The sequence below is a fragment of the Nipponia nippon genome, unplaced genomic scaffold (assembly GCF_047370975.1).
Source record: "Nipponia nippon isolate SJK-2023a ecotype South Korea unplaced genomic scaffold, ASM4737097v1 scaffold_6, whole genome shotgun sequence".
Taxonomy (NCBI): Eukaryota; Metazoa; Chordata; class Aves; order Pelecaniformes; family Threskiornithidae; genus Nipponia; species Nipponia nippon.
The window spans coordinates 10493665-10520050 of NW_028262380.1; the positions used below are offsets into that span (position 1 = coordinate 10493665).

Here is a 26386-nt window from a genome sequence, read left to right on the forward strand (position 1 = left end):
ATCATATGTTTCTCAGCCTATGTTCTGTGGGCTGCATCTAATCTCGAAGACCTTAAAAGGCGATGTATAAAATGGTCACTAAAAAAAAAAAAAAAGAAGAAAAATCTCTGCATGTTTGTGCATGTTGTGTTGGGGAAAAAACAGCTAGTCATCAATCACAGGTTTGCAGTCAGTTCAAGATTAGGTTAAGAAAAACCATTGCACCTGGACACGGCATGCCATGGCCCATGCATCCCTTTTGGTAATATGCCACCTAAGGCAACGCTGGCATAAACCATCTTCTTCCTTTGGGGCTGTAACAGGATCACGAAAAGGAAATATCGAGGAAAATACCCACAATCCTCCTGAAGTGTAGTACTGGGAAGGAAGCAAAGCAGAAGACAGTAGTGGTGGTGGTATACAAAGGAAGTTTTCTTTACTGATGAAAGGTCATGGTTGCACTAGGCCTTTACTTTGCCTGTATCCCATCCTCAGCTCCAGCTCTGACATGGTAAAAAAACGCCTGGAGCCAAGGCTGAAAAAAAACCTGTGGCCCTGCTACATTTGTACATCTTAATTTCTAACACTTCTCAAGAGAGTGCCCTGCTATTTGTTGAAGGTATCTCCAGTGTAGATAGGATGAAAAAGCAATTTAAGCTAGCATTGGCTTTGTCACAGGTGTGTGGCAGGGTAGGGCGTTAAATGTGCTCTCATGCATCTGAAAGGTCATTCTTCCTCTCATAAATGGGGAGTGATTTTTCAACGTATTTGAAAATAGTCTGAGACACTGGTTATCACTGACGTAATGAAGTAACTCATATCTGAAACCATGACATTTAGGTAGCCCTTAGTATAGTTACTGGGACTATTTCACATTTAAATACACACTGAAAGAGAGATTTTTTGACTACTTTACTAATGTAGTAAAGCAAATGCACAACCACTTTTATTATAAAAATAACCCTTAGGTAAAATAGGAATACAATCAATAATTACACAAATATACATTTACAAATGTGTAAAATAGTTACTTATGGCACAGAAAAAATAAATATTCCTGTACATCGTTTCTGTGCAAAAAGACAGGCTAGTTTTAGTCAATAACCAGCCCTTTTAGGTTTTCTTCACTTCTCCTGATTTCAGCTGAACGCAAGGGTTTTCAGATGAGATGTCTGAAAGTTCAGCCTCGATAGAAAAGAAAATACTTTCGCTTTTAATCCAGATAAAGCACAATAAGATTTTTCCAGTCTTTTGCCAAAATGCTCCTCCCCTGTTCTTCAGCCTACATTTATGGAAGAGGAAAATTTCAAGTTCAGTAATTTTTTTCACAAACCTTCAGACTGCCGTGAAGAATTAGATTCAGATACGAGTCAAGCTGCACTCTGAAGCTAACTACCACTGTAAGTTTCAGTTTACTTTGTAGTAGAATTTGCATTATGCTTGCCTTCCTCATAGTTGTCAAAAATAATTCTTCATAAAAACACTTTGCTTTATCTTGAAGTCTTTCATACAGTCCAAGAGAAGGTGAAATCAAATAAGAGGTAGATACTGTTCATCCTCCTAATTCCTAAGAGCTGTCCATTTGAATTACTCTTGTTTTAGGACTGCAGGAGATATGTATAGAACAAAGTTTTACTGTCTATAAAGTAGTGATTGACTTACACGCCTCACATCACGTGGTCACTGACAACATTCAGCAACATGCTTGAGGAATTCATCGCTGAGTTCATCACTGAAAAACCTCATACAATGAGGGCATCTAAGTTCACCCTGTGCCCTGCCCTCGGATCCCGAGTTTCCACTGTCCGCAGGGGGAGAAGCTTGTTCAGCCTGTGAGGATGTTCTTCTCCTGCCTGTTTGGCCCGGGCTATTGCCTCGTAGATGTTCAACGTTCGTCTGTACGTACATATGATTTTGGTTACCAACGTGAACTCTGAAATGACTACTTGTGTCTCTCGAGTCCTAGAAAGAGAAAGAAGAGCTCTTGAAAAAGATACAGTAAAAAGATATTCTTCACAACAGAATATTTTATCACCTTTATCTGAAACACGGCTCGTGTTTTTATCAGAAGATTTGTAAATCAAATATGCGTCAGTTTTTGCAGTTTTATTAATACAATTGTAAAGGCAGCTTGTAGAAAACACAGAGAATATAGCCAGCATGCTACTTTAAAGATGTCACTGTTACAAGAGTCATGGCCATTCTTCTCTTCCTTCTAAGAATTCCCCCTTACTACGTTGATCCAAAACAGAAGGAAAATGGACTAGAAAGGGGTATTACACATGTATTGGGAAGCATCTCCACTCAAACTCAGACTATGAAATAATTTAAGTTTTTGATAGCTGCACTGAGCTGAAATGGTTTTAGAAGTACTAAGATTTTTTTTTTAAAACATATTTTGAAGTATATTTTAGTCCTGAATTCTGTTGACATGTTTTAATTGAAAAACTAGCATGTTGCTTTCTTACCTGTCTTCTTGCTAGCTGGTGCTGCAGACATGCAACTTCTGCCTGAAGCTCTTGTATTTTACTCTGTGCTCGTTCTCTGTCCGATCTCTCAGATGTGAAATCGTCTTTATAAACTAGGACCTGAAAAAGAATTATTATGTTAATATTTTATGAATTAGAGCATTGGCAGGTTAGATTAAAAAGTTGAGGCTGTGATTCCTTTGTTTGTAAATACTTATTCCCAGAATCTCAATATTCTCTTCTCTATTACATCCGTACTTTAAAGGTATTTCTTTTTTAGACCTTTTAATATTTTGTATAAAAGCCAGCAGAACTGCATGCAATTCTTTAAGTAGTGCGTTTCCTTTAAATCTGTGTTGGTAAGTATCTGTATAGCCAAATGTGGCAGGACAAGTGGCAAATGTCAAAATAAATAATTTCATTTTTTTCCCCCCTTGGACTTCAGTGGTCTGGGGAGAAACTAGGAATTCCCACCTCTAGGACAAAGAAACTTAATGACCTGTTGCTCCAGCATTTGTATGCGCTCATTATCTCCTTCACTGGCCTTCTTCACATCTTCTAATTCTCTCTTTGTTTTTATGCACTCATTCATTTTTTCTTCCAGTAGCTTGTTTAACCGGAATATCTCCTTGTGCATCAGGTCAGCATTTGTTTGTGCTGAAGTTACGCCGTGCTGCTGCTCCAGTTGCAACTTCATCTCTTTTAACTGCAAGTGGAGTCGCTTCACATACTCATCCCTACTTGCATCGTATTTCTGCCATTTTGCATTTAAGTCTTCCACCTGAAAGATTACCCAGGAGAGTCATGAAAAACATGAAGACACAAACTTCCAGGCTTTCATAGACTCTATATGTGCAGGACCAAAATCCTCTAAAAGCTAATGTAATATGCTGACTCAGCCGCTGAGCGTGGATAAGCCACTTTACAGGAGCAGATTATTATCCTGCTATACGCCAGGCTCTTCGCAGGCAGCCTTCCCCATTCGCCAATCCACAGGGACAGTATGAAATAATGTGGAATGGGAGGGGTTGGTGTCACCCTGGGCCTAGTGCTGTTCTCCTGGGGCAGAATACTGATGCATGGAAGGAAAACGAAAAAAAATTTCTTCTGCAGTGTATTTTTAACAAAAAAACCCCCGATACATTAAAAAATAATGTAATAAGTTGTTCTTAGCTAAGGGAACAAAGACTATGTGCCATGTTGAAAGGACTAAGAAAAACTTTGGACTTGCATTAAACTGCCATTTAATTAGATTAACCAGGCCTTACCTATTCCAAATTTACTGTAATTCAAAATACTCAATCAAAACTTAATCTTGTACAAAATGAAAGTACTCACATGAGCTACTTTTTGTTTTAACATCCTGTTTTCATCTTGTAGGTTGCAGATAAGAGCTTGAAGTGAAGTTTCATTGTCCAAAAGCTATAATTTTCAGATAAAGGAAGTGTTACTTTAACATAAAAATCCCAAATGCTACTTAGCTATACTGTTAAACTGGAAGTAATCTTTCTTTAAATTCCTCTAAAACTATTTGCTGTCAGTGAAGCAAATACATACATCTAGGTCTACTTATTTCTACATAGTATATTTCTAAATACTAATAGTATAGCCTACAGCTTTTATTATTAATAAGCAGAGCAAAAATGTACACAGGTTTTTACCACCTTGGTATTGCTTTTAAATAGATCTGTGTGGTGTCATCAAAACATATCTGTCCTACCAAATTCTGAGCCTACTAAAGTTAACAAGAAAAATACCACACAATTTACATGCATGAAGGTCTACACTGATGACAACAGAGCTTAACAGTTTACACAAACCCCTAGGAAGCTACTTGTTTGGAGTGGGGGAATGCATGACAAAGATACAGATATGCCTTCATCTTGCTTTGTTATTACTGTCAATTTTGGCCAGTACTAGGAAGAAATTACGGAGGGAAAAAAAACCCTGCTTGCTAAATAATTGACTAAAATGATACCCCTTTTTTACAGTTGTGACATCTGCTTAAAAAAACCCCGGTGTACATGAGTAATATAGATCACTTTTGTACAAAATTCCCTAGAATCAGCTAGTAATTGCATCTGAAATTTCTCTTCTTCAACAGGGAAGTCCCCACTGTACAAGGTTAGCTACTTATTACATATACCAAAGTCAATCAATTTCCTGTCTATCAATTACACGTAAAATACGATCATACTAAATGCTTCAAGTCCCTTAAAAAGTCTTTTTTTCTTATACCTAGCCAACCTCTAACTGTTTCTTACAGGTAACTTCAATGTGAATAAGTTTTCTTTGGAAATGCTCCTGGGATGTTTTACAGAGTAGAAGTGAGCAATGTACAGAGTTTGCCATAAAAGCACAGATGAGTGGTCATGTGAAACACAGCACTGCCACTGCGTAGCAGTAAGAGCATGAGACAGAATTATTCTTTTTTGTGAGAACTGGCTGTAGCATCCTACTCAATACTCTGATCCGTTATTGGAGGCAGCACCTCTAATGTTATTTCCTTATGGTATTATCACGAATTACCTAACGAGCCTGAACCATCGTGATTTCTGGAACAACAGAACAACACCATCTACCTCTACCCTACGCTGAAAAGCTTCAGCTGAGGTGATGATGCAGCAAGGCCGCACAGCCATTAGCAAAGTATGCCAAATTCCAGGTGCTTCTTTGTGCCCCTCAGTGGCATTTCCACCACCTTCCTCTCATGAAGCAATTTTTCTAAACATCCCAGCTGGAAAGAAACATTGCCTTGCACTGGGGGTCAAGCGGGGAACCCCAGAGCAAAAAAATAAAAAAAAAAGGAAGGTAAGACACCTTGACTCATTCTTCCCTAACCAACTTTCTGTAGGTCTGTACTGCGTGTGCAAAACCAAATCCTGACCTGAGAAGACCACATGCTATATAGAGTTCTTAATATAAATACTACTTTAAAATATCTCTACTTTGTTTTGTGATTTAGATGCTTAAACAAGTGATCAGGAGATACCACCTTCAAAAGCACAGCACCACCTAGTGATGCACAGAAGCATGCTGCTGTATAAAGAAGGTACTGCCTCCTGTACATGCCGGGAAGAATTGTAATTGTGGAATTGCTGAGATTGGAAGGGACCTCTCAAGATCCTCTCCTCTCCAAAAAAACCCTCTGATGACGAGATAAGTGAGATGGCCAAAATGCAAGTGATTGACAATTGCCTCCGTCCTAAATTTTTGGTACTCAGAATAATTTAGAGCTTGCCATGGTAGTCTTTTCACCCTGCATGACGTTATTTAAAGGGATGTTTCTCACCACTCCCCAGTTACAACTGTCATCTGGTAATTAACACCTCAGAAGCTAGTAAGACTTTAAAGAAACATAGTAGCAGTAAGAATACCTGATTAGATCTTTCGGTAGGTATCTGGTCGTCTGAATTCCCCTTCTCTTTCCTTTGCTTCTCTTCTAGACATTTTGCCAGATGTTGACACATTTCTGCTGTGGATGCTAATTTGCGTTGAAGTTGGTGAGTTTCGTCAGTGAGTGAACGGCACAAAACATCGCTGGTGGCCTGAGCCTTCTCTCTCTCTGCCAAGCTCTTCTGAAGTCGTAAGATTTCTCTCTCCTTTTCATACGGAGGCTGATTTATCATCTGCTGTATCTCTCCATTTTTCTCCTCTAGTTGCTGATTCAACTTCTGTACTTCCTAAACATAAGGGGGACGGGAAGTTATTTAAAAGCAAAGTGAAATCAAAAGCCAAAATATTTCTAAGACTGAATTCCGTATTGCAGTAATTCCATATTGCTCCTATACTCACTGTAAAGTACTTGAAAAGTAAAATAAAGCCAATTCATTTCTATATAATCACTCGCCCTTGGAACTGACAGATCAGTCAATCAAAATCAAGAACTGCTTGGACAGCTATACAAGCACTTCCCAGTCAGTAGAACGAAGAAATCAAAAACAACAAGCAAAAAATCAGGAAGATTCTATGAAAAGATATACAGCAGCAACAAACTAAAGATGGAACTTACAAGAAACAAAGTAGTTTAAAAGGAATAACTACGGAGACTGAGAAATGCTTACTAGTCCTGCATTCTAAATTACCAGGTAGTAGAGATTTTCCTCAAAAAAAATGGAACTGGAAAGTCATCAAAAACCAGTGAAGTGTATTCATTGCCTGGCACTGTCACAAGGACAAAGCAGAGGGAGCATACACAGCAACTTTCCCACCGAGGAAGGGATGAGTGGTAAGGACAAGCGAGCAGGGAATGAAATCCGCATGGCAGCAATGACTCTATTTTGGCCATAGCTGACCCCCCAAGGGACGTGAGGGGGTCTGACATACTCTTAGGAAATAATTGTGTGTCTCGTTGCCACAAGTTCTTGTTGAATTGGAAGCTCTGTGGGATCATCCGCACTGCATTAAGTTAACATCTCTGCAGGTGTTCTGAGAAGGAAGAAGTTTGCTTGCTGACTGCAGTACAACCACTCTGTAGTACCATGCATCTGAAGTACACCAGTCCTGACTTTGTCAAAAACAGTTTGTGCTCCATATCCTCAAAAAGTAGCGGATGCTGGTAACAGAAACCTCTGCAGCACTGCTCCTCCAGAATCAATGATGCCCTGGATGCCAGCGTAGACCATGAGACAAGCTTAACTCTCCCCTTCCAGTTCTTCAGGAGCGTTAACAGAGCTGTAAATCACAGGGATCACTCTTCTTTGCCAGCACACAGGCCTCTGACTTCACAAAATGTCTTTTTTTTTTGTTATTATTGATTTTAGTGACAATGATTTCAGTGCTTCTGATTGGGCATGAAATATTTATTTCTAAAAAGAATAAAATTAATATCTAACTTACAGAAATGGCACTTGTTCTTATTACTGATGTTTAAATTCTTTAGCATCATGCTAAATTTCCCCTTTGCTATAGACTAAAGACATTGAGCATCAGACTTCAAAATATATCCAGATACCAGAGGTTTGTTATCTGTTGCAAACTGTCAGTAAGATCATCTCTTATTATAAATTTCCAAACTTGAACGTATTTAAATGTATTTTAGGTGACTGTCATATACGGAAAATGTTTTGTATAAGCATTAGGTCAAGAGATCACTTATGACAAAAATACTTGTTTCAATTTTAAGTACTGCTTCTCGGTTTGGAAATTCCTTTATGCAGCTTCATACAGAAAGAAATGCTTTAAAATTCTTTAAGTATTTCAGACTGAACATGGGAAAGTCTTAATGACAGTAACAAAAATAGCACTTGTGGCGGATGGGAGGGGATGCAGTTTTGAGGCTTTTTTCCTGTCGTAACAGATACCGATTTCCCTAATCTATCTCTCTCCTCACAATCCAGACTTGCCAGTTACTTCTCCAAGTATTAATGTGCTACCTTGATGTCAATGCAAAAATCCATTAAGTGCACTTAAAAAAAACCCAAAAACATTTTAATAGAAAAAGTGGTGGCATCGGTTTTTTGTCTTACAGAAGTGTTGCACCTGATAAAGAGGAGGGTCTTCACTAAGCAATACAGAGCTTCCAAATTTAGGGTTTTTACTATTTTTCCTTCTTGTGAAAAAAGTTGTTGAAGACGTATAACGCCACGCTAAGTTTTTGGTTTAGGATTTTATGGTTTATCTTCTTGAACTTAATGCAGCGGGAGCTGCTGTTGTTGGGTACAGCCGGCTGAGCTGCGGGGGCGCAGTCAAGGCCGGGCGCCCAGCCGCCGGCCCGCATGGCGGGGGCCGCACGTCGGCTCCCTCGCCCCGCCGCCGCCGCCAGCTCGCTGCGCCGCCCCGGGCAGGGCACCGACCCCACGCTGTCAGCGCCCCGTCTGCTTCCAGAAACGCGAGCCAGCAGCCGGAATGCAAAACGCCCGCACCCTGCGTTCACGACACGCACTGCTGGACTTGCTAGGCTTAAATTACGCTGGAGAGGAGTGCGGGAACACCGCTCCCGAGGCGAGCGCGGCTGCCGCTCCGCGGGTATACACGCACCGTGCGGAGGAGCTGCGTGCACTCGCGGTTTTACCTGGCTCAGGGCTTCCACTCTTCGCGCCGAGAGTCGCTCGCTGTCCCTGAGCTGCTCCCTGGCCTGGCCCAGCTGCTCTAGCAGGCTCTCCACCAGCGAGCGGGCCGGCTCCGCGCCCGCCGCCCCCGCCTCGCCGCCCGCCGCCGCCGGCGGCTGCTGCCGGGCCAGGCTGCTCCGCAGATCCCGGATCGTCGCCTCCTTGGCAGCCAGCTGCAGCTGGAGGTGCTTCAGTTGCTGAGCGGACTCGTGGTACAAGGTGCAGAGCGCGTTGTACCGAGGCACTTTGTTCTTCAAGCTCCTGTTCTCCCGGTGCAGCTTCTCCAGCGTCTCCTCCACCTGTTTGAAGCGGGCCACCAAGGGGTCTGTACTGCTACCCTCGCTTACCGAGCACATGGCTGGGGAAGGTGAGCCGCGGTCACGCTGCTCCCCCTTCTCTCTCTTCTCCAGGGCGAGCAGTAATCCGGCCAGGTGCATATAAACCCGAAGCGGAGCCAGGCAGGGCCAGGGCTGCTGCGGCTGCTTCCCTCTTCCGCCTTCCCCGCCGGGGGAGGAGGGCGGCCGCCCTCCTTTAAGGGCTCGCAGGACCCGCCTGCCGCCCTTCCCTGCCGCCCGTCCCCACGGCGCAAGCCGGGCTGGGCCGCGCTCCGCCTCTGCGGAGGGGGGAACCCCGCCGCGGGGGGAGGCAGCGCTTTCCCCTCCCCCCCCCGCCGCCGCCAGCGCGGGAGCCGGCCCCGGGGGCACGGCCGGCCGGGGATCCCCGGCGAGGGGTGGGGAGGAGGAAAGGCAGCCGGGGGCGGGAAACGGGAGCGGGCTGAAACCTGGGGGAGAGAGGGGGCCCGGGGCGGGAGGCTGCTGAGGGGACGGGGGAAGTCCGGGCTGAGGTGAATGAGGGGGGACCGCTGAAGGAGGGGCCGCTGGGCGGGCTCCCGGCCGAACGAGGGGGAGCGGCGGCCCGGTCGGGGAGGAGGGGGTGACGGCGAAGGCGGGACGGGCGAGAGGCCGCCGAGAGGGAGAAGGGGGAGCGAGGGTCCTGCGAGGGGCCGGAGAAGGGGGCTGGCCCCGCGTTGCGAAAGCCCCGCAGCGCGGCGTCCCAGCAGGAGCCGCTGCGGGAATTTCCCGGCGCGGAGGGGACTTTCCCTCCCGGCGGCGACCCCCGCGGCCGGGCCGCTCGCCCCGCTCCGCCTCCCCGGAGAGAGGCCCCGGCCGTGGCCGGCCCGGCGCATGCGCCGCGGGGGGCGGCCTCCTGCCCGCGGCCGGGCCGCCCGTCCCGACCCCCGGCCCCAGGGCGCAGCGGCAGGGCCTGGCTGCGGCTTTGCCGGTGCGAGCGGTGAGGAAAAGCCCAGAAAATCCTGGGCAGGGTCTTGGCTCCGCATCGGTAGCGACGGGAAGGCTTGGGACCAGGCAAAGCAGCGCATCTCTCCTCAAAGGCCGCGCACCTTTGCAGATTTTGAGGAGAAGCTTGCTTAGGAAAGACCTCAAAGGGACCAAAACTCTTCCGGTCATCAAAATTCATTTCGTCAGCTAGCGTTCATACCTTCACAGTTGCACATGGAGAGTAAAACCAGCTGCATGGCGCTGAACAAACAGACGCCTATGGGCCGTCCCTGTGGCGGGTAACTGTTACTAGCAGCGTAGCCGTAGAACCTGTTAACCAAGGGCATAGCTATTGGAGACCTTACGCCGGTGTAGTATTTCTCATAGGAGGAGGGGAGTATTGAAACCAGAGAGGTTGCAATCAAATATGAAGAAAACTGTTCCCCTGTAAGGGCAATCAAAGCATTGGAAGTGCTGGACTGATGTATTTTTTGGATTGGTTTAGTTATGTCCCCGTTATCATACTGGTAGAACCGCTTGGGAGGAAAAAGCCTTAAACCAGTACGCAAACAAGGCCTAGGTTACATTTGATTATTTGTAATAATGTTTATTGTGTATATATGTATGCATGTATACAATAACGTATACAACATGGAGCTCTATATGTGCACACAGCCTTATTGCACTAGGTTCAGCAGAATCACAGAAGATGTTTCTGGACCAAAAAACACATCTGACCAATTACAGAGCAAGTGAAAATCACTGCGTGCAAGTGGTAGAGGGGGCAAAAAGGGAAGACTTTAGCCGGTGTGATAGAGAGCAGCCTCCTGTGTTAGCACCTTAGCTACTCGTAGGTGTCAGGGTAAAAAGACATGGCAGTGAAGAATTTGTGTGGAAGAATTTAGAGGAATCAGAACGTGATGAAAGGAGAAGATACTGAACTTCAAAGTTGAGATGCTCAGTTCCACTGGTGATGGATCGGAAGCCTCGTGACGCTGGTGCGTATGAAATGCAACAACATTTCAGCCTTTTGTGAAGACAATGGGTGTAAATTGAAACCAGAGAGGTTGCAATCAAATATGAGGAAAACTGTTCCCCTGTAAGGGCAATCAAAGCATTGGAAGTCCTTTGAGCAGGAGTTTGGGCTAGAGGCCTCCTGAGGCCCCTCCCAGCATGAATTATCCTACAATTCAGTTCAGCTTCCTCAAGGTGAAAAGTCGTTATTTTGTCACCTCAATTATGTTAGAAAGGGTTATCCAAAAGATGAGGAGTAACACATTCAAAATGGTCCGTTAGCTTAGCTGTTTCTAAAATATAACTGAATTTTATGTGCGTAGAAGAGCCTGTGTGACAGAAAAGGGTAAAACACTTCCCTAAGGCACAGGTCTGTGGTGTATTTGCTATTTCATCTTATAAATAAAGTAAATACCCTGTGATTAAGGACAGTGAAAAATCTGTGTGGAAGTTGAGGGAATACAATTGTTGGCTTTTTACTTGTAGAGAGTTATATCCTACAACCTTAAGATACTGGTTTTGCTGTGAAGAAAGTAAAGTTCCTGCTTTAAAATACCCACGCTTTATAGTTTTCATATACATTAGTAGGAAAAGTGAAAAAACTGCATAGACTTCATTTTACATTTTCAGCATCGTTGTGCTACAGTCGGAGCTAAGTGAAAAATTTGGAGCAAGATTGCTTTTGCTCACTGTCAAAATATTTTGTAGGAACGTATGATGAAGCACTGGTAATGGAGAAATCCGTTTGGTTTCCTGCCAGTTCAAATAGCAAACTGCAAGGAAACTCAGAAATCCCAGGTGTCTGCAGATGGGGCAGTGATGTCCATAGACCAGACATCAGGGAATTTAGTTAGCTATCAAACAGAGTATTTATAATACTGTTATATTTGTAGTATTGTATCAGTGTATTAAAATCAAGCGTTGCATCTGATTACTGAAAACTCAGTATTAATAGTGCTTTGGATAAAGCCAGCACTCCCCCAAGGGAAACACCACTGACTTAAGGGAAATTTGACCTGCGTAAGTCTTGAGTAAGAAACTGATCCCATATGTACTCGGGAATGCCCTTAGCTGACTGTTTCCTTTTGTCAGTTCTGAAATACGGAGGAATTCCTGGGAATTCAGTAAGAGAAGCTGGTGCCAGAGAATGAGTCACATCTTAAGACATGTTTCTTAGTGTACCTGGCTTTTCCTGGGTTGCCTCTCGTGTGCTTTTCGTCAGATTTGCTGATAAAGCCGCTGCTCTGTGGAGTGGCACATTTGTCCTTTTTCAGTTTTAGACAATCAAATTGAGGCTTGTTAAGTACAGTAACTCTGGTCAGCAAATAATTGCATGAACAGGTATGCTCTGCACTGCTTCACAGAAGGAAAAAACTTAATTTTCCATACCTTACCAGTCTCAACTTGAAATACAAGTTGAAGTTCACTTTAACGCTTTCTCAATATAGGCTATAACAGGATATTAAAGCCGCGTCAGAAAAAATTAACCTCAAATTAGATTTTGTTAAAGAAATCTTAAAGTTATTTTGAATAAGTAATTCTATGCACATCACAACCAACTATTATAATGCGTGAGAAGTGTCATACACTGTATGAACAAAAGTGATTAGATACTAACTAGAAACAAAAAGGTGATGAAGCAGACCTTAGGAAACCAGGAAGAAGGAAAGGTGAACAGTATAGTTAGACTAGATTACGTGTGCATTGACATAGATATATTTTAAAATTAATTTTAAAACGTGAGTTATGTGTAGAGTTGGTAAGAATAATTCCTCTGACTGTAGTAGTTATATCTGTGTAGCACTAGTGCAAATTAAGAACGAGTCTCTATATTTAAAAGTAATTCTGTGTGGACAAGACTATAACACATATGGGAGGGGGGGCGGGGAGGGTGTCTGTCATTTTCCATATAGTGACGTATGCTCGATTTGCAAGAAACTGTATTTTTTACTTAGGAAATCCAGACGTTGTTCAGCCAGTCAAGCTGTATTTAAGTCACCGCTAATTGTCCTGGAGGGTAAGTCACGACCTAATGACACTTATGAAACGTTCTCTTGCCTTGCGCTGATTTACCTAAGCAGAACTGATTAGAAATTAGTAAGTGATCCTCTTGCTGATGTAGGCTGAAAAAATCAATAGCAGTTCACACTTCCTTTGCTGTTGACTGTGCAGTGCAAAAGGGAAAAAAAAAGCAGTAACAGTTTATTTTCCCCAATGAAATCATCTGATATACTCACCGCTACAAAAGCGGCCCGCCTTAGAGCTCTACATGCGTCTGAGAATCTGGTTTTCATGCTGAGCAAATAGAATGTTTATGTTTCTGTGACTCATAGATTAACAATAATTATAAGCTGCAGCCATGTTTACACTTCTTACGTGGGAAGGGGTAAACATCCTTTATATGCATTACTGTATTGGATGTTGTGATAATTTATGTTCTACGTGTTTTACACTTGGAATGGCAAACTCACTGGGAGGTTAGCTCAAGGGCATTCAGGATTCCTGAAATTGGGTGAATTCCTTGCTATGACAAACGTATGCAGCCGTCTCTCTGCATTGAGGTTCTGATTTAGATCACAACATTCCTCTATCTTGTTTTCCGTTTATACACATAAAAATATTTAGTGTAGTTAGGAGAAATAGAATGGTTTGTATTTATTTCTAATGTAAGCTTTTTCCCCGCATGTTTTTTTGCACGGTTTGAACTTTGGAGGATGTCAAAACCAGAAGTGTTTTGATGCTTAGGGCAGAGTCCCAGGACCTGTGTAACAGTAACCAGAATGAAGAGCCATGACATTGGTCAGATCTGAAACAATCCTCTTGCTTTTCCCTAAGAAGTGTTTCTTTCACATTTATTTGGACTAAGATGGTTCAGTCTCACCTTTATGGGTATAGGTAGATAAGCAGAATATGTACTTGTAGCTCTCTCACAAGCCTTTTGATCAGTTCAGGTCTATATCTAGGCAATAGGCTTCTATTATGCCTTGTTACTCTTTAATGCTTTAGATCTTTGCTGCAATTCACCTTTCTGTGCAGGCTTACTGGTCCTGTATTGGCTATTTCCCCGCCTGCCCCCAGGTGTTTAGCTATTGCAGGCCCTGCTTTAGTTTCTTTTGGATATTTTTACTTTTTGCAGTTTCTCTTTTGTTTGCCTGTGGCGCAATAGTACAAGTTCACTGGGTCTGTCCTTGCAAACGGGAATTTATTTCTGTTGCTGACGCTGTCTCTTGATCCGAGACATTCAGGCAGTATGCTTGGTCCTTTAGGAAACTATTAGGACATAACTGATTTTTGAGATGTAGTTTTATTTACAGGAGTGTAAAAAGTTATCTGTTGAACACAAGTTATCAGCAACTGGAGACAGCTTTTATACTCACAGGGTTAGATCACTACAGCTACCACTCTTACTTACAAGCAAGGTACTTCTTTGAGTTTGTAGTTTTATTACTTAGAGGTTTGCCCATGTCTATTTATTCCTGGTGGGCAGTGCAGGATACGCTGGCTTGTATTTGTCATAGGGCATTTTTTCCTAAAAACTGATGCTTTGAAATACTCCAGACAAACCATTTTTGGTTGCAGGAGACACTTCCCAACTCTGACATTCTCAACATGTGATCCATATTACAGATTCTTGGGGGATTCTGTATATACTGATAGAATTTTCTGCATTGATGAATATAGAGTGCCGTGAGCTTTCTGGTTTCTGTTACGTACCTTTTCTCAAACACCGGGCAGTTGAAACTGGGGGGGGGAATGGCAGCTAAATTGGAGGAAAGAAAATAGAATTATTAAGTTTAACTAAATGCCAGGCGTTCAGTTGCAAGACTGGAAACAAAAGGCTGCATGTGAGAACCTAATTTTTTGTGGATTTGTTTTATACACTAATATTGCGTAATGAAGCTTCCTAATGCAGGCTCCGTGGTGTCTGATCCAGACCACTCCTCCTAACTAGAACAAAACCCGTTTACTTATTTCTGATCTTTAGCTTTCCTGACCTAGAGAGCAAACAGACCTCTAGAGTTTGGTTAGAGAAATGTTTGATTTAAATGTTTTATTTTAAATATTTGTTTTAAAAGGATGATAAGGAAAGGTAATTTCTTAAGACTATTGGGAACCTCAAAAGAAATCGTAGTTGAGTAAAAATTCTATAGATAAATCAGGAAAAAAGAAATATTGGTGGCTTCTTAGCATGTCCTTGGTACTAGATGGTGAAATAGTTTTCAGAACTAGAATGCTGAAGAAGGGTTGGGAGGAATTAAGTACGTGGAACAAGAAAGTGGAAGTGCTCACTCCCGTCCCACACACCATGCCATTTCCACATAAATAACAACATTTACCAATTAGTGTCCAGTTGAGAGGCAAGAAATGGACTGATAATGTTCCTCTGGAGCTCCGTCTATAAAACAGAAAATCCATCAATCATCCTGGCAGGACAGGAGAAAGCAGTTTTCAGCAGAGCTCTAATTTAAAGTCATTTATATATACATATATATATAAAAGATTAAAGCAGGAAACCATAAAAAAACCCCACATATTTCTTGGAAGTGATAACTCCTGAAAAAAGCCACTGCAGCTATTTTTCATGGCTAAATTTGTCTGAAGATATCACGAAGCGGCACAGGAACTTACACTTGTGGTACAGTGAAATATGCCTGTTTCAAGAGGAATAAATCGTTTTGGCTCTAAATGAAATGCTTTCTCCATTTAATTATATTTATGCAATATGTTATGATCGTTGCTGGGTTAATGTGCATTTTAGGGCAGACGGCTGTTTGTTTGGCAAAATTATTATACTGTCTTTTTGCCCTAAGCTGTAGAGGAAGGGCCACAGGGAATCCTAGATGTATGGTTTCCATTAAAGTTTCTGATGAGAACTACTAATATATTTAACTGAACAAATAGAGAAGCCACCATCTAATGGATTGAGTTTGAGAACATAATTTGAGAATTGATTGACACTGATTTCTAGTGTCTCTTCCCTTGAGTTTACTGCTTGACTTTGAGTAAGTCTTTTAACTTCTGTGTTTGTTTTGGCATTTGAACCTTGCACTAATGATAATAGTGACTTATTGTTGTAGATGGTTTAAAGGCAAAAAGGCTACAGAATAAGTATTTGGTCCATGGAATGAAGGCCACACTCAGTTTTCACTTGGCATTACTTAATTTTTAGACAAAATCTCGAAGTTTTTGCTTAAAACCGGTTAACAGAATGGCATCTGTATCTGACCCACCATGACTTTTTATGGATATACTTATCTGCTTATGACTGGAATGCTTAGAAGTCAACTGTGAGAAAGTCAATTATGTTAGGCCTTGCATAAAACAAAATAATAAGTTATCTCTGTACTTGAATACTCTACGTACCTGCTTCTTTGAGTAAGTCATATTTAGTATAATTGTGACATTCCAGTTCACGTGTGTGGAGATACATAGACACCTTTAAAAGGACTAGTTTCAGAAACACTGATTTTGAACTTTAAAGGTATCCACCGAAGTCATGGTTTCCATGTAACCGACTTGGGAAATATGCTTGTTTCTCTGAGGGCTGGTTGAAATATTGTCATAACATCATATTTACTGAGATTGCACCTTTATAACAAATTTAAAGGTGGTGTTACAAGAGGGGTATGGCTTGGAGGGAGAGAGTGTTTTTGATAGATCCTCTGATATAGCTGGAAAAAAACAAAGACCTTTTGAGACCACCTCTGCTTCCTCAGATTAGTTGGTCTGTCTCCCTACAACCCTTGCTTCTGCTGTACCTGTAGGCCATCACATCTGCACCATCACTGCTGTGACTTGCAGATAAAACAACTTCTTGCAGTAGTTTTTTTATCTGATTTCTGAAACAATGGTGATGGCCAGTAGCTGACCCAACAGCTTTAAAAAATGAAACATAATCTCCCCCGTCTCTTATTTCCTGTGAGCTATCAGGAAGTGTCTCAGAATGAAAGAAAAGCTATGAATTTGCCAGATAATGAATCCAGCTCTTCGTTCATGGTTCTTTCCTGTAGGCAAAATTACAGGTTTCTTGTAAACTTAAAGGAAGTGGAGTGAAGGAGTTCACTTGCGTGATAATGAGAGTAGCCAAATGATTGATTAGCAGTTGAGGAGAAAACTGTGCTTTGGCCATTATTGATTTTCAGAGGTACTGTAGGAGTGTGGTGGGTTGACCCCAGCTGGCAGGTAAGCCCCCAACCCAGCCACTCACTCACTCCACCCCCCCAGCAGGACAGGGGAGAGAGTCGGAAGGGCAAATGCAAGAAAAACTCACAGATTGAGATAAGGACAGTTTAATAAGGGAAGAGGAAAAAAAGAAAAAGAAACACAGCAAGTGATGCAAAGGTGATCACTCACCACCTTCCACCAGCAGACTGATGGCCAGCCGGCCTCTGAGCAATCGCTATTTTCAAAACACCACCCACCCCCAGTTTTATTGCTGAGCATGATGTTACGTGGCATGGAATAGCTCTTTGGTCAGTTTGGCTGTGTCCCCTCCCAACCCCCTGCCCACCCCCAGCCTGCTCCTTGGGGGTGCAGAGTGAGAAGCAGAGAGGGCCTTGGCGCTGTGCAGGCACTGTTCAGTGACAGCTGAAACACTGCTCTGTTATCAGCACTGTTTTGGACACAAGTTGAAAACACAGCACCGAATGGGCTGCTGCGGAGAAAATTAGCTCTGTCCCAACCGAACCCACTACAAGGAGTAAGTGGCAAAGAGTGTTACTTCAAAAAAGAGGTTGAGGAGGACACCAATATTTTGTAGCATTTACATGGCTCTTGCAATTTTCATTTAATAGAAGCAGGCAAGGATTTTTTTTTTTTTTTCTCTAGTTTGGAATGAGGAAACCTGAAGCGGTGAGATATCAAGAGTTTTGTTCAAAGTTGCGTATAACATCAAAAGACTATGAGTTGAAGAAGCATAAAATGCTTGAGCTACAAAACACTGAAAATACTTTGGAAAAGCGTACAAATACAAAGGCAATTTAATAGATGTAATATCTGATAATAATAGGATCAGAATTCCTTTATGACTACTGCTAATAGAAAAAATGGTGTTTAGAATAGTCAGGAAACAAAATTTGTTTCTTTCCCAGGTTCACTCATGGATTGATGTCAATCTATACTAGAAGATTATACTTGAAAGACATTTTCCAGCCTTTCCTTTTCCCATCTTCATTAATAACGTCTCCAACCTCAGCAAATCCTCAGAAGCACATTTCCTGCAGATCAATATAAGCCAAATGGAACCGGTGTCTGCCAGAGCAGCACCTTCAAAATGTACCAGCATATCTCCAGAAGAACTACAGGATGTTTTTGCCACAAGGGAACCATGATACCTGTCGGGTCAATGGCTTTCCTGTAGCTCTTCTGGCAGAGCACGTGACATTCAAAGTGCTGTTATCCCCAGGGTGGTCCCTATGTATTTATTCCCGCAGCAGCCTATAGGTGGGATTGCAGAAGAGGGATCTAATAAGCTTGGGCAGAGGCAAATGGAATTGAGAAAATGGCCTTCATGTGCCTTGTATGAGGGCCACCATGAGAAAAGGACTTTCCTGGCTGCTCTGTATGGGGAGCGTTTGGGAGTCCTGTGCTCCTTCAGGTGCCCCGTTGGGAAGAAGAGATGCTTTTGTGTGGAGCAGTGAAGTGCTGTCCCTGCTTGGTGTCCAGCTTGTGAGCCCCATGCTGCTGTTTCAGTAGGGAGCTGGTCTGTCCTGGAGCACTGCTGGGACTGCCTGGAATTTTGTGGGCTGCTCCTCACTAGTGTGCAAGTGCTGTGACCATTGCCAGAGGGGTCAGCCTGATGCTGATTCAGTCCATATCTGTCTTGCTATGGCCTTAGTCTTACAAAGAAACCTGGAATCTTCAGGATCCCTGAGGGCGGATAGTGGAAAAGGGCCCTGCCAGCCTCTCCAAATTGCTCTGCTCCTGTACAGAGGCTTCCCCATGTGTGGAAATGGATAATGTCCGCAATTCGCCCCAGCCTTCTGAGAGTGTCGGCCTTGCAGTGACTGTGCCGCATTTGGCTTGTCCGGACTGGATAGGTTTAGCTAAATACATCATGAAATGTGGTGGAGCGCAGTGGCAGAATGGGGAAGTGATACCTTTCTCAAAGTGTAGCGTGCTCAATATGATGGGGAGTGGCAAAAGTGTATTATTACTGTTACTCCAGAAGGGTAATGCTGAGTAATTTGAATAAATGCCTGCCATTTATGGTTCTTGATTTCAAATCTTTGAGAGATGTACTTCGTTTTCCCGGCATGTGCATTACCATTTTGAAAGTAATACGATGTTACATGATTCTTGCAGAAGATAAGATGGGAAGACATGTGCATGTAGCGACTGGTATGGAAGCAAACTGGGAAATACCTGCACCACTTGTGTTTGATACAAGTATGTACTCTTGGCTGGTGGTGATCCAAAGTGTGATGTTGTTGGTTTGATATGCAGAAGCCATCCTGCCACTGATATGGGGCATACCATTCAAAAAGGCTGGTTTTCCATATTTTCCCTCCTTGGCTGAAGCAGAGAAAACCACCCAGCAACACTGTGGATGCTTGTAGTGACAGGGGTTGTAACAAAAAGGGTTGGGAATAGTTCCCCTTCACACATCTTTCATCTATGAAAGTCAGGCTGGCAGATTGCCCTGCTTCCCAGGCCATGGTATACAGCATCCAGGCACTGGGTGGATCGTACAAATCTGACATAACTTAAAAACTGTATGTATACACGGCCAATCTTTGGTTCGCATCCCTAGTTTTTATGCGTGGACCTTTTAACTTTTTTGATTTCAATCCGTATTGTGTATGTAACCCGCTGTTGGAGCGATGGGTCGACCGACAGCTCTGCAGCAGGAGCTGCCTTTAAGCTCCGGCCGACAGCCTTGCTCCCTGCCTGAGCAGCACTGTCGGGATGCCCGGTACGCCAGCCCTGGACTTTGCTGGTCCTGACGGTGCCTCACCGACCCCAGCTTGCCTCGGCAGGGACTCGTCTGGCGAACACCTGACTGTTGGCTGACCCTGCTTCTTGCCAGGGGAGCTGCTCTCTGCTTCCGCCTTGGCTCCTGCGGGACGGTGGCTTTTGCGGGTAAGGACGCTGCCCCTGCCTGCCTTGCTGTCCCCCTCGGCTCCCGGGTCGTCTTCCCTTGTGCAGCAGCTCACTCTTGCTGCTCCCTGACACCCACAGCACCGAGTCAGCAGGCCACCTCCTCTTAGTGGTTTGGGATGGATGAGCCAGAGACCTCTAAAGCTCCCTCATGTTGTAACGTCTCTAAACGTATTAAGAACGGGACGGTATTAAACCCCTGGATTCAGAGTTTGTCCTACAGCCCTGATGTATTGAGGGTGGGGTATTGTTTGTTTTGTTAAGGTATCCAAAATAATGAAAGCACTGCTTTGTATCCTCCAGATTTCTGTGTTTATAGCCTGAAGCACATAGCACACGCCCTGGCACATGGGTTTGGGCATATAACTCCTCCTTTCAGCACACTCCTCCTTCATAGGAGGCTGCTAGCGAGGCTACTGGAAGAGGAAAAACATTAGCAGAGTCACATGCGTATTGTCTGACCATTGAGCAAATAGTTCCCTGAACTATGCTCTTAAAGATGTAGTTATTTTATCCCCAAAAGACACTCGGGAGCATGCTAACACAGAAGCAGACAGGATAACTGGGAGATCAGGGTGCAGGAGCAACCAACTTCATAATGGAATAAATCAAAAAATCTCTATAAGGAGCTTGCTTATCATAGTATCTGAGCTGCTGCTAATAGCACAGAGTAACAGAAATGACCTTATGGCATTCGCTCTATTTTATTTTCCCCAAGAAAAGCTTGGATTATTTTATTTGCCACGTGTCTGCTGTTGCTTTTTGTTTAAAATCTGTGTGTTCCACTGTATTTGGGAAAACAAAAAGTTGAAAGTTTGCCATATGCTTGGAAACGATTAGCCTGTATATACTGAGAGGATCAGCAACATTTATCCCTGTCACTCTTCTGGCATTTCCATTTAAAATTCTAAAAGCTGATGTCAGGCATCAATGAACTTGTGTCGGGAGGTCAGAATATACGCAGTGACATCCTGCCGTGTGCAGATCCTGTCATAAATGATGCCAGGCTCCCTTAGCACACCTCTGTAAAGAACATCTCTACTTGGATAAGCTCAACTTTCATATTAATCATCTGTGAGTCGTGTTAAAGTTTAGTTGAGTATCTCTTCTTGTATCACGCTGATTTACCTACAACAGTCAGGCTATTTAATGTCTGTTTAATGAACCAGGGGCATCGCCTCCTAGACGCTTACTGGGAAAATGAGGTACGATATAGCTGTAGGACGTGGCATTTGATTTCTTTCAGTTTGCATTGTTCTGAACTTTGCTTTCAGTTGTATTTGTGTAGCAAAGCGCAGCGAGTATTTAAGTCCATGTGTCGGTCAAGAAAAAGTAGAAGTTGTAACACGGCAGTTTGAGCAATTGGGGTTCAGTGCTGAAGACTGTCACGTTTCTTGTTCTGGAGGTCCCCAGTTCGGTCTTTGGTCTGTCAGCCAGGAAGGTGGCTGTCACAGCTGTACTCGTGACTTTCTGAAATTTTCTCGCCACCAAAAGAAATCAGGCTGAACCTGGACTTCACCACGTTAGTGCAACTCTAGGAAAATTTCAGAGAACATTTTGGTAGGGGTAAGGACAGAGACTTAGTCATAGACTTTTGAAAATTCATAGGAGACTGTTTGTATGCCTTTCCCGTTTGTATGACGCTGCAAACCAAGAGAAGTGGTTCCCCGTGCTGCGCATGACTCTGCAGTTATGCCGTTGCCTTACTGCATGAGGTGGCTGGCGGCTTAAAAATAGCTCCGCTTACTCAGATGCAGCTGATGATTGCAGAAAAACACCACTCGGTGGTAAAGCTGGAACACCTAGTGCTTCTTTCCCATAACCAACGGCAAACAGAAAGTAAGGTGAAAAAACCACGAGGAGATAACTTACAGCTTGTTTTCAGCCTTTTGGTTTTTCTTATTCCTTTTTGTGGGATCAGTTATCTCTTAGGCCATGGAGGTCCAGCCATTTCTTATTCCTGTGCTGTTTGCCGGGGTGATGCCAGTCCTGTGTTTCTGTAACTTGGGATCTTTGTGAGACCAGGTTGTTAGTTTGTATTGCCTTTGATCTGCGCATCTCAGGCAGCTTTCATAGGCATTAACGTGCCCACTGAGGTCATTACAACCTACAGAAGATCCCATTGCCTCAGCATGTCATTTCCACATAAATACAGCTTTTCCCTGAAAATTAATGACAAGGCTTTTAAAAGAAAAAACCTTTTCATACAAACATTCCAGAGTAAAAACTGTTTACGTGGTATTATAAAATATTGTATAGAAATAGGATTATATTACAATCATAGGAGCTGGTTATGTATTGTTAGTTCACACTTGTGTGTGTGTGCAGACGCATATACACACACAGTGTATGCTTTACAATACATGTTGCAAATATAGTACAAAACTGAAACAGCACGCTGGAGAAATCTAGATGATAACGGGCATCAGTCTGTATGTTCAGGTGAGTCCCTCATTCTGTTGAGAGTACTAATGGATTTACTCTGGAGCCATAGATAGTTATTGAGCTTGGGCTGTCAGGTTTATTTCATGTATATCACAACTCGACCTAAGGTGATATTTCAATCCGCCAGTAACTATCATCTAGCCTTGTTTGAAAGGGTTTTCATACTAAAAGATTATGGATTGCACCCATTTACTTCAGAAATCCTGTGAGTCACTGCACTGAAGAGAAACTGAAACCGAAATTGCTCCACTAACGTTTTCTTATCGATTTTTACTCCAGTAGTACCCAGATAGTTCACTAACAGGTCAGGGCTCCAGAGGCTCTTTACGTGTTACTCAGGCACCATAGATCAAGGTTCTAACTCCATGCAGCTGGAAGCCAAGATAAAAAGATCACATGATGACCAGTTCCAAGATCATTTTCTGGTTATGTTTCTCCATTAAAAAAAAAAAACAAACCAAAACCAATGCAAAACAAACAAACAAAGAAACAAAATCCCCACCCAAAAAAACCCAAACCTAGAAGGAAGATTACTGTAGGGGTTAGCAGGAAAATGACCAGTGAAAAATCGTCAAGGTAGATTAGTCACAAGAAAGCAAGCCTGTGGGTTTTATTTACTTTCAGTCAACAGGATTTTATTATTTACAGGAGCATTTCCGCAGTGGTTCTTAGTGGAGAAAAGTTCTCAGTGGGCTTCAAGAAATGAAACCAGCAAATTCTGGTAATCTGTAGATTTTTATTGAACTGACATCCTTCTCAAAGCATAAGTTATTTCCATCTTTATTACATCTTAATACAGCTGTACGAATGCTGTAATACAAAGAGGTCCAAATCATATTTTACAGTAAGATTTGTAAACATTTCCCCATTACCAGTTGTTCCTTTTCTCTGTCTCACTTTTGTACTTTTTGTGATCTAAATAGGGGACTGTGACATGTTTGGTTTTCAGTAAAGTAAAAGGAAGTGCACACAGCGAGTTTACCAAGTTTGTCACCCGGGCTAATAAATTGACTTGCCTCATCTTTGTAGAAACCACACTCTCCCAATAATTTTCTAATTCAATATAAAAAAGAGGAAAAATCCCTATAGCCTAATTAATGAATGTGTTCAGTAGAGCCCTTTATAAAATGTTGAATAAAGCAAAACATCCACCATAACTGGTCCAATTACCAGGAAACTGCTGCAGATTTCATTTAACATTTCTTAAACATTAATATTTGCTCAAATTATTGATTTACATCTAATAAATAGTACAGAATGTTTATCTGGCTCAGTAGAAATACACTGCAAATTGCTATTACTTAGCAGTAATAATGTTACCTAGCACTCTTCATCTGCTTTTCAAACAGTTCACAAAGGGAGGTAAGAATTCGTATTCCCCTTTTAGTGATAAGAAGCCTTGGATGAAGAGGAATTAAGGGACAATTAAAAAAAACATAAGCAGAGAAAAACAGGTGTATTAAAATACGTATTCAGTGTAAAGACAGGCATTTCTGTTTCATCAGCAAGTTCTGACAGCGTCACTCATTTTTCCATACTATTTCCGCGTGTTTTTCTCTAGAAAGAAGATAAAGGTGAATCAAAAATGCAAAGCCAATGCACGCTTTCACATCAATAGGAGAATGTGCTCTTTCACACGTTTCGACTGTGTCATCATTTTCCCATAATGTATGTTACATTTTACACGGTGCCTCTCAGTTTCCTTCTTTACTACCAGTAAAAGCTGCCGTGTTTTTAGTAATGCTATTTACTGTAGCCAATGTAGGAAAAAACTCCAAGTTTTGTTCTAGAGAAGGAGGCAAATTCTGTACCAGAGATTCAGTTCTTCCTCTCTCAGATTTCTTCTCGTGTCATTTCAAATAAGCCTAACCTCTGGCTCAGAACCAGCTAACTTACCGTGGGAAGGCCATTGAAACGAAATTTATCATTCATCTGAGTTTATACTGACAGCCTGAATCTGGTGTCCTTTCCCACAATTGCTCAGGTTTCTGTTTCTGTCCTGAACTCTTTCATTTTTAGCTCTCAGCCACTTCCCTTCTATTATTATGATAGTACCAAACCTCTTGATGTATAGTCAGACTTAATATTGATTTATTTTAAAAGGAATGAAAAAAATCTCCGTCTGACTGCTGAGAAGTCAAACAGATTATGGAAGAAGCTGAGAAGTGATGCTGTTAAAAAAAAAAAAAAAAATCTCAGGTGCTGTTCATCAGTTTCAGTAAAATACTGAACACCGTTCAGTGGAGTGGTACGTTAACATTGCCAGCCGATGGCCGTCTTCATTTCTAAATGGTATCTGTGAGGCTTTTAATAAAATGTCCTTTACAATAATAGACTGACATTGAAGAGGTGAATCAGATCCTTTCCCTATTTTTATCAGTTTTCTTGCTTTCCTTGTTTGGTGTCATGGAAATGGATGGTAGCAGAGGGAAGCAGTGGAAATTTTGACTCTTCCACTCCCTTTTCACAGCATTTTTCTGTTTTTCCAGATTGGAAACCCAGATACATCATATCACACATTTCTTTCCTGATCTGTAGAGAAGTTCTGGTCTTTGTCCAGCTTGTCAGGCATCCAGATTCAGTGGGTTTAGTTTTCTGGCTCCTGCCTTTGGTGAGAACAGCATCCCCAGCAAGAACGCAGCTATTTTATATCTTCTGCTCAAAAGTTATTTGATCTCATAACTTTTACATACTCGATGGTTCCTGTATGGTTCAAAGTGATCCTCATATACAAATACCACCTCATTAATGTAACTCAGTAAATGAAAGGCAGCAATTGCTTTAAAAACAAACTGATAAAATGTCAAGTGGAGAGAGAAAGCATAAAATACTGAGCAGATCAGTCCTCCTTTTGCCCGTTAGTGGCTGAACGCTGTGCTCAGGCTGATTAGGCTTTCCTTGCGTTAAACTCCCACAATTTAATCCTACCAGGAGAATCACATTGCCTAGCCAGCACCCTCTTTCAGCTGGTATTGGTGATCCAGCAATCACATAGCTGAGCGCTATGAAGTGCTGCGTTTGGCTCTGTTGAAGGGCCTGCGGATCCATCACCCCTGATAGCAGACAAACCTTCTGGGTAACGCTGCTTCTGCCTGTGTGTCTGGGAGCATCAGTGGCTCCCGGTGGCACCTTTGCAGTCAACCTGCCATGCTTAGGCATGCCGTACTGCGCCGTGCCTCCGTGGGACATCCAGGAGAGCCTGCTAGGCTCCGTGCCTGTGACAAACAGGGGTTCCTACGTGTATCCCGGTGGTGACACTGCTGACTGTGATCATTAGCTCGTGACTGTGTAGTGGGCACGTGTGTCTGGATGTGCGTGTTTGTGTGTATTTTGAATTTTGCTTTATTTGCTTTTCCGACACATTCATCAGAACTGTAATAGTAAAGACATTATCCTTTTTCCTGGCTTACAGAGCTCTCATTATCATCATCGTCCACATTTTGCACATACTGCAGTGTGGTTTTCTGGGGGCTGCCTTTGACACTCAACATCAAGCACTGATCCTCATGAGATAAGAATTCCTACCCAATTAGCAAAGTCACTCGGCTGGAGCACCCACGCTCTGAAGTTTTCATTTGATTCAAATGCACATTTTTGGTCTAAATCTACAGTGTGTCCAAGGTTCGTCTTCATGGAACCATAGCTGTGATGACACACTCTTTAAAATTAGTGACCATGGAAGGCAGTGGTGGATTCAGACATGCTTAAATTTCGGTTTATTAATCATTAGAATATTCTGTGAGGCCCAGCTCTGCACGGTGACATCTCATTGTCTTCCTGTCATTTTTCCCCATCAAGTGGGTGCTTCCCCTTACGCTGGGTCATCCTGGGAAGGACTTGTTGTGAAGCGCGTGGGAAGTTTCATGTACCGTGTTATGTAAATGTAATGTAACGTGCGCTGTGTGTCTGTAGGTTGTCGGAGTAATTTCTACTTGTGATTGCACTGACTTGAAACTGCTTGTAAAAGTACCGTACGATCGGGGTGTATGTGTGTGGTGTCACTATCCATACGTTTTTCTCTGGTGTCATTAGTTGTGAGCTTCTAGTTCATATA

At 42.7% G+C, this 26386-nt stretch overlaps 2 protein-coding genes across 10 annotated transcripts in view; one reads left to right on the forward strand and one right to left on the reverse strand.

Annotated features, from left to right (window-relative positions):
• Nucleotides 1-903: 903 nt before the first annotated feature.
• Nucleotides 904-9267, reverse strand: TNIP2 (TNFAIP3 interacting protein 2). Of its 2 annotated transcripts, XM_087737844.1 has the most exons (7): nt 8461-9267; nt 5825-6130; nt 3786-3869; nt 2947-3228; nt 2448-2567; nt 1642-1941; nt 904-1261 (listed from the first exon to the last, which is right to left on the reverse strand). In XM_087737844.1, exons 1-6 carry the CDS (start codon nt 8932-8934, stop codon nt 1660-1662), a joined length of 1548 nt encoding a protein of 515 aa, XP_087593970.1. In that variant the 5' UTR covers nt 8935-9267; the 3' UTR covers nt 904-1261; nt 1642-1659. The 2 variants fall into 2 exon arrangements, with proteins under 2 accessions (XP_087593970.1, XP_087593971.1); XM_087737845.1 differs by having other exon boundaries at nt 904-1941; nt 8845-9264.
• SH3BP2 (SH3 domain binding protein 2) overlaps nt 8728-26386 on the forward strand; it is a 97602-nt gene continuing 79943 nt past the window's right edge. For 4 of the 8 annotated variants that reach the window (XM_087737847.1, XM_087737854.1, XM_087737848.1 and 1 more), the window contains exons 1-3: nt 8739-8864; nt 10450-10772; nt 12744-12805. The gene's annotated coding sequence lies outside the window, so the exon portion shown is untranslated. Of the gene's footprint in view, nt 8865-10449; nt 10773-12743; nt 12806-26386 lie in introns of all 8 variants that reach the window. The other 4 variants (XM_087737849.1, XM_087737852.1, XM_087737856.1 and 1 more) reach the window with 2 other exon arrangements.